The 8,890-nt window shown below is 39.6% G+C and overlaps 1 protein-coding gene across 1 annotated transcript; it reads right to left on the reverse strand.

Annotated features, from left to right (window-relative positions):
• Positions 1 to 404: 404 nt before the first annotated feature.
• On the reverse strand, positions 405 to 2,995 carry LOC129280608 (leucine-rich repeat protein SHOC-2-like). The gene is made up of 2 exons (XM_054916612.2): positions 2,628 to 2,995; positions 405 to 1,294 (listed from the first exon to the last, which is right to left on the reverse strand). Exon 2 carries the CDS (start codon positions 1,281 to 1,283, stop codon positions 405 to 407), a length of 879 nt encoding a protein of 292 aa, XP_054772587.2. The 5' UTR covers positions 1,284 to 1,294; positions 2,628 to 2,995.
• Between the last annotated feature and the right edge of the window lie 5,895 nt (positions 2,996 to 8,890).

Genomic DNA, 8,890 nt, shown 5'->3' on the forward strand with positions numbered 1-8,890 from the left:
TTTATTTTGTTTTTACAGTAACATATAAAACTTGTTAAAGTAAATGTTATTTATGAGTCTACTGCTTCATGTACCTATAGGTAAGTAAAAAAAACACAAAAACGAGCAAATCAATAACGCGTTAATAACTGCATAAACGAATGAATAGATATATAAATTATGGATACATGAGAATTAACGAGATTTCAAATATATTCCACACTAAAAAAATGAAATTCATATCGTGTTAAGGGTGTAAACAAGTTTTTTGCATCACCATAGACCATAGGCGGCGGAAGCGGGGGGGGGGGGGCAGAGAGACGTACATGTATTTCAGGTACGGATATTCCTCCTCAAAAAATATCCTGAAGGACTAAAATAAGAAGGGGAAGGAAGAAAAAAGAAAGAGTTTGACCCTTGAATGCTCAGATTAAGACGATCGAATACATGAAAAGTGAGGGTGATTCCTGCTGAGGACTGACCTTATTTGAAGTGCCGCGTTCCTTAAAATACTCATAGATGCTGACTGGCCCTCTGCGACACACTTGAATGGGTGGATAGATCAAAGGATTGCCTTCCAAGTTTGAAGAATGGTCGTGCTCACCCCAGTCCAATCTAGACAGTCTTCCAACACCATGTGGTAATGTTGTCAGTTTGTTCATTCCTAACCAAAGATTAGAGAGTCTTGTGCAACGACCAATGGACTCGGGCAACATTTCCAACAGATTGTAGAAAAGTAACAACGTTTCGAGATTTCTCAGTTCGCCGATCCGAGACGAAAGTATCATAATCCTATTGTCACTCATATCCAGGAATGTAAGCTGTTTTAAAGCGAATAAAGGTTCTGGCACCTCTTCAAAGTAGTTATTGGCGATGTGCAAGCTCTTCAGTTGCTTGAGGTCTTCGAACTCTTGAGGAAGTTTCGTTAGGAGATTGTTGCTGAGTACCAACCGCTCTAGGTGTCCTAGTTGGCATAACGCTGGATGAAGATCCGTCAGTTCATTTGTGTCAAGACACAGTACTCGCAGATTTACAAGTCGGCCAATATCTTTTGGGACAGACGAAAGCTGAAAGAATAAGCAAGACTTCCGGTCTGGACTAAGCGTTAGATATTCCAGTTCGGTTAGTTCGAAAAGTTCCCGTGGAAGATCATCTAGTTCTCTGCCTCCTAGTTTAAGCCTTCTGAAGCCATAAGTGGGGTCGACATCAATAAGAAGTCGGAGCTTACTGACAGTAGTCCCATGGTTCCTGTGAGGATTGAATGAGCGTTTGAAGGACCGGGACGCAAGGGGAGTAGACATCATAGCCAGCTTGTCTGTAAAAAAAAAATAATAAAGATGGGTGGAAAGTAATATTGAGGGTTTGATATCAGCAGAGCAGACTTCAGGGGATAACATTCACTTTCACATTTACATTCATTCATGAATAATTGCATGTTTCATCGTTGTTCAGAGGAACTTGAAAACAAGATCTCTGTGTAACAGATCTTTATTCCCATCACTTCTTACCCCGTTGCTTCCTGGAAACCAAGGTGTTCCTTTACAAAACCTATGCCAAACAGAATTCAGAAGTCAGCGGGTTAAATCAATATGCGAGAGAAACCCGGCTCCGGGAAAACATGTGTATTACTTTTACGGTTTTTTTTACGCACAGGGGTGAATCAAAGATTTATAAAATAAAATGTAGAGGGGGAAAAGAAAATAAAAAATCATGAGCCCCATAAAAAACAAAAATAAACAGAAGATATTCACTGTGTATACATCGTGGTCAATGTGGAAGGGGGTTGGGGATCGTCGATCAGCGCCCTATCAATGTTTGACGTTGGCCTATTATGAGCCATATTTGTATAAAGGCCCCCAGGAATTCTGGAAACCCTCCGAAACAATATGTTTCAATCGACCTATTTTTTTTTAGTAAGGATCAATAAGATCATGGACCTACATGCAATTGATTCACTAGCCATTCCGACTCAACATACTCTAATCTGTGTCTTGAATCATTGCATAGGATTAGTAAATAAAAAAAAAACAGACTAAATACAAGTAACATACAACCCTGCACCGTATTTCACTCGGTTCCACACGAATGTTGCACAATTAAATCTTAATGATTCACACATATCCAGATTGTTAAAGTGTATACCTCTTCATTTACAATGGGATAAATGTACAAAGGCCGTATAACTGGGCCTTATCATGCTTATTGCAACCGGTAGTGTCGCAGCGACACCAACGCAGAATGTCGCAGATTGTGACATGGCGTTGACCATCCTTTGCATATTGTCGCAGCCAACGCACAATGTCACAAATTTTCTTACATAAATATCGCATGTCTTGACGCATAATGTCAATAGATTTCTAAGATGTACCGTCACGTTGGCTGTGACATTATGCGTAGGACTGTCAGCGCATAGTGTCACACTGCTACATCATGCGTTATTTTGACACTGTGCGTCATTACCGTTGTAACAGGCCTTGAATAAATCTCTATGAGGCTCAGATGTTAACGTTCCCATACAACTTTTGTGTTTATCAGATACAGAGTTGGCCCAATAATGTGAAATCATACTCATGAACTCAGTATTACTTGAATATCAAAAAAATTACATTCACCGATTTGACATGCATTTCGAACTCCAATTTACGTACCATTCCGTGTGTCCACGCAAAGAGCGAACCTGGGTTTTTACGTTGGTAGTCTGTTTGCTCCGATCAATTAACTGTGATGATTGAGGAAGAGTTAAATAACGTATAGCTCATGAATACTGGCGCGCATGTCACACCCATTGGGTATCTAGGAGCATGCATCCGATTCCGCCCACACCTCACAACAGAGACATCGTCTCGTCACCATGACGACAATCGACTGGACAATAAGTTGATACCAAGTTTAGAATTCATATTTCCTGTACAATGTCATTCACTTGTACCAGCTATTATATTAGTCTTGTCCAAGTACATTCATCTAGTATGAAAAGAAATTCGCTTACGATTTAATGCATTTGGCTTGGAGTATCAACATGCATGTAGTCCAGTAGATATGTGAAAAAGATGCTCGAATCTGGCAGAAAGTGTGAAATTTGGCATACAGGGGTATTTTTGGGCGCTGATTTCAAATATTGCCGGCCCCAAGCGATTTGAACATCGGGCCGGCCGCCATTTTGAAATCCAAGATGGCCGCCATGAAAAATCATTAAATGTCATTTTCTTGGGTTTTTCATGTCATGTGACACTGAAATTTGGCATATAGGGGTATTTTGAGGCACTGATTTCAAATATTGCCGGCCCCCAGCAATATGACCATTTGGCCGGCGGCAAAATGGCCGCCATCTTGGAATCCAAGATGGCCGCCATGATATTTGTTTGCAATCATTTTCTCGAGTTTTATATGAACTGCGGTATTGAAATTTGGCATATAGGCTTAATTTGGGGTGCTGATTTCAAATATTGCCGGCCCCAAGTGATTTGACCATCGGTTCGGCAGCCATTTTGAAATCCAAGATGGCCGCCATGAAAAATCATTAAATGTCATTTTCACGAGTTTTTCATGTCATGTGACACTGAAATTTGGCATATAGGGGTATTTTTAGGCACTGATTTCAAATATTGCCGGCTCCCAGCAATTTGACAATTTGGTCGGCGGCAAAATGGCCGCCATTTTGAAATCCAAGATGGCTGCCATGAAAAATCATTAAATGTCATTTTCTTGAGTTTTACATGATAGGCGACACTGAAATTTGGCATATAGGGGTATTTTTAGGCACTGATGTCAAATATTGCCGGCCCCCAGCAATTTGACCTCCAGGTCAGCAGCAAAATGGCCGCCATCTTAAAATCCAAGATGGCCGCCATGAAAGATAATTTGCTCAAGTCTTACGTATGGCCTGTAACACTTTAAATTTGGAAAAAAACTTGATCTTTGCATCCTTGATCAATGAAAAGAACATAGTAAATAGATGCTATTTTGAATTCCAATATGGTTACCAAGTTTGAATGATGTTCAACATTATAATGGTGAGTAAAAACCCATTGCATTGGCACTGAAAACAAATCCAACACAACCACATCTTTGTCCGTTGCAAGGAATTTGGCATCCTTAATTGCTGATATAGATGTTACGTAAGTATGAAGCACCATAAATACACAAACCAGCTAGCTTCTTCTGCAGTTACACATTTGAAGTGGCTTTGGTTGAATAATAACAATCCGGAACAATCATTTTCTGTTGAGAGGCTTTAAATTATTTCTTTGAGTTTTATATGATCTGCATTATTGCACTTTGACAAATCAAGGAGTGTGGGGTGCTTATTTCAAATATTGCTGGCCCTCAGCGATCTGATCCTGAGTCAGAGGCAAAATGTCAGCCATCTTGAAATCCAAGATGGCTGCCATGAAAAAAGATCATTGAAAAAAAATCACTTTATCTAGTATCACGTAACGTATTATTTTAAAGTTTGGCATCTAGGGATATTGAAATTGCCCCCAGTAATCTGTCCAACAGATATGCTGCAAAATGGCCACCATCTTGAAATCTAGAGAGGGTAGACTGTCATGAAAATTTATTAAAATAATTTTCTTGGTTTTAAACAATTTGAGGCACTGCATTTTAGAAATACAGGCAGGATTTTGGCACGCTGGTTTTAGAATATTGCTCCAATAATTGTAATATTTTATTACAAATCAACATGAAGAAAACTGCTCCAGACTTGAAGTACTGATGGTTATATAGTAGTATGATGATGATGATGATGATGATATGAAATTAATATTAATAATGGATGATAATAATACATATTTTATTGTTCAAAATAGAATTCAGTAACAGAAATGCTCCAAAAATTTATTTTGCCCATACCCTGTAGATCGTGAGCCCGGCAGCAACTTAGCAGCGCGACATCGGACGTTGCTCTATCCTTTAAAAAGGGAGTCCACCCCAGAGAAAAGTTTGTTGTAAAAACAAAAGAAAATATGATATAAAAAAGATATTGGTGGATCCATCAAAGATATTAGAATTTTAAGTTTTTGATTTGTGACGTCATATAGGCTACTGTACGAGCAGCTTTCCCATTATGTTGCGTGATATAAAATGCATAAATGGTTCATCATGGGTATTTTTTTTTCTTTCTGGAGCGGGTGTGAAATCATTTGTTGATATACTGAGGGTTCAATAAAAAACGTTTTCATTTTTTTTAGGAGGCTACATTTCATTGATTTTTGTACTATAAGAAACATGGGGGAACTGCTTGCATCTGACGTCACAAATCACCAAATGAAATTCCAATAGCTTTTTAAATATTTGATGGAATTTCCTCAAACCTGCAATATTTTTTTTCATTACTTATTCTGTTATTGTTTCAATAAACTTTTTGTCAGGTTGAACTTCCCCTTTAATTCGTTGACCGCCAAACAGGTTAGAAGCAGCTCCCCTTTTCTAACATCTTTTGAGCTGATGCTGTCGGAGCTTGAAATCCCGATCTCCCGATTGTTAGGCGAACATGCTCCCATTGTCAGATTGTCGAACACACGATGGTTATCCAAAATGCCAAATTTCAAAATAATACCTACATTATAATTATGATACTTGATTTTTTTAATGATTTTTTTATGGCAGCCATCTTTGATTTCAAGATGGCTGCCATAAATTGGATGAACATTACTGGATTCGAGAGAAGTCTATGGAGATCACAGGGAAATCTCAGTTGTGGGCGATGCCGTCGAACTTAACACACGTGTAGAAAGCAACTCGGACGCCAAAAGAAAGCTTATTTTCTTCTCTTTTGACTGATGATACATATGTTTACTCACCATTATAATGTTGAACATCATTCAAACTTGGTAACCATAGTGGAATTCAAAATAGCATCTATTTACTATGTTCTTTTCATTGATCAACGATGCAAAGATCAAGTTTTTTTCCAAATTTAAAGTGTTACATGCCATACGAAAGACTTGAGCAAATTATCTTTCAAGGCGGCCATCTTGGATTTTAAGATGGCGGCCATTTTGCTGCTGACCTGGAGGTCAAATTGCTGGGGGCCGGCAATATTTGACATCAGTGCCTCAAAATACCCCTATATGCCAAATTTCAGTGTCGCCTATCATGTAAAACTCAAGAAAATGACATTTAATGATTTTTCATGGCGGCCATCTTGGATTTCAAAATGGCGGCCATTTTGCCGCCGGCCAAATGGTCAAATTGCTGGGGGCTGGCAATATTTGACATCAGTGCCTCAAAATACCCCTATATGCCAAATTTGAGTGTCACACGTCATGTAAAACTCATGAAAATGACATTAAAGATTTCTCATGGCGGCCATCTTGGATTTCAAAATGGCGGCCGACCCGATGGTCAAATCACTTGGGGCTGGCAATATTTGAAATCAGCACCCCAAATTAAGCCTACATGCCTAATTTCAATACCGCAGTTCATATAAAACTCGAGAAAATGATTGCAATAATATATCATGGCGGCCATCTTGGATTTCAAGATGGCGGCCATTATGCCGCCGGCCAAATGGTCAAATTGCTGGGGGCCGGCAATATTTGAAATCAGTGCCTCAAAATACCCCTATATGCCAAATTTCAGTGTCACATGCCATGTTAAACTCAAGAAAATGACATTTAATGATATTTCATGGCGGCCATCTTGGATTTCAAAATGGCGGCCGACCCGATTGTCAAATCGCTTGGGGCCGGCAATTTTTGAAATCAGCGCCCAAAAATACCCCTGTATGCCAATTTTTACACTTTCTGCCAGATCCGAGCATCTTGGCCATTTTTTGTCACATAACCGCTCCACTAATGTGGTCTTTAGACTTTGCTAAAGATAATAACGTGTGGAGCGTTAAATAATGGTCAACGCAGTTCAGTTAGAGTTATTTATTAACAACTGCTCAATATCGAAAAATATATAGAAAAGCTTTATAGATTCCCTGTGACGGTTTGAGCCACTTAATAGTCGTAAGATTGATTAGTTCATATTAATAGGTAAACCATAATAATTGGGTTCTTTTTTTTAAATTTAATTGGCCACATTCTCTTCTGTATTTACCGATTTGAACACTCTTAGTGTAGATAATATACCATACTCAGGCACACACTCAGACACACCTATCCATCACATAGACACACATACACAAACCCACCTATTCTCTGTGGAAGAGCCGTGGTGTAGTGGTTCTGACTCTCGCCTTGTAAACAGAGGGTCGTGTGTTCGAATCCCACCGCGGTCTAGCGTCCTTTGGCAAGGCGTTAATCCACACTTTGCCACTCTCGACCCATGTGCTAAATGGGTACCCGGTAGGATGCGAAAGATATTGTATGTTTGATTTTGCCAGCGCCATAATGAGGCTGCGATGAATGCAAGGAATGCTCCCCAGGGAGTGGAAATTGTGCACATTTCGTGCGGGATTGAAATGAATCCAATGACCGGGGTAATAATATGCTGTAACGCGCTTTGAGCCATTCTGGGAAAAGCGCTTTATAAAAATTGGCTATTATTCTCTTCCACACACTCACACCTCCCACACACACACACGCTCGCGCACCCACACACACACTCCCATAGATTTTTCATGGCCAAAATCTTGGACTTTTCGAGACTATTATTTCATTCGCGATTGCACATGAAACTTTACAGATTTGGAAAGACTCTGATTTTAATTTCATATGAAGTGCGCCTTGATCGATACTACGAATCACATATCAAATGTATTTGCATTATCAAGGGGAACAAGGGGAATAGTGTTTTCTTAGAGTAAACTCAAGCAAACATTAGGCCTAGCAACCTGAAGAAAGCTTCGTGAGTGTAGAAGGAACTGTGTTTACATAGTCCTTATTCAATAAAAAGACAGGCGACCCCCCCCCCCCCCCCTTTCTCCTTCTCTCTCTCCCTCTATCTCTCTCTCTCCCTCTGTTATGCTTTTCACACTGCATTTCCTTAACCCCATACTATCCTTAACCCCGGACTATCTTTAACCCCATACTATCTTTTTTGGTTCCACACTGTCTTTATTTAACCCCATTCTATTTGCTTAGCCGGGGTTAACGCCTTAACCCCGGACTATCGCACATCTCATGAATATTGACGATTTTGCCACACATGGAGTGATTAACGTGTAAATGATTTGCTAATGCTTAGCCCCACTTTTCCTTAGCCCTGTTTCGTTTCACACTGCATCTCTTATTTGCACCGCAATTCTAACCCTTCTGGTAAAGGAAGGTTCCATGCTATAAGCGGGGAGCCCGGCAAAATGCCGGAAAAACATTGCTACGTATAACATTGCTCTGTTATAAGGAAAATATGTGCAGTGTGAAAAGCATATCTGTGTCTTTTTCTGTCTCCCTCGCTGTCTCGCTATCATGGCTGAAGCAACATATGAACAAATATGGTTTTAAGTGTATCACAAACCAAAATGACATCGAAACGGTTAACATTATGCCGTTGCCGTATTTTCTCCAGTCCAACAATCTTACTACGCCTAACGTTCTCGGACATACCCTTTTCGTTTACAAATTATGAAATCCCACTATATGGAATAGTCTCCCAATCAACATCCGTTCACGTTCTACTGCCATGACCGAACGACCAAACCTATTTATTTTCCAAGTAATATCCCCTTCATATATACATGAATTAAAACTTAGAGAGCTGCAGAATTTACTGTTATCTTATTGTAAAGCTTTGAGCAAGTTCAATGAAAAAGCGCCATATTAGTGTATTATGCATGCGTGGGTGAACTGGTGTATGCGTGTGTGTAAGAGTGTGTGTGTTTAAGGGTGGGTGAGGGTGTGTATGCAAGGGTGGGTGTATATATATGTGGGGGTGTGTATGTCAATGTGTGTATGCATGTTAAGCATACCCTGTATCTGGAGTTTGGTTAGACATCAAGATTATAATTATTATTTTTTAA

Source organism: Lytechinus pictus, chromosome 17 (assembly GCF_037042905.1).
Source record: "Lytechinus pictus isolate F3 Inbred chromosome 17, Lp3.0, whole genome shotgun sequence".
Taxonomy (NCBI): domain Eukaryota; kingdom Metazoa; phylum Echinodermata; class Echinoidea; order Temnopleuroida; family Toxopneustidae; genus Lytechinus; species Lytechinus pictus.

What these genes read in the sequence shown, in the direction of transcription:
- LOC129280608 (XM_054916612.2), bottom strand. Translation starts at nt 1,283, where the DNA reads ATGATGTCTACTCCCCTTGCGTCCCGGTCCTTCAAACGCTCATTCAAT.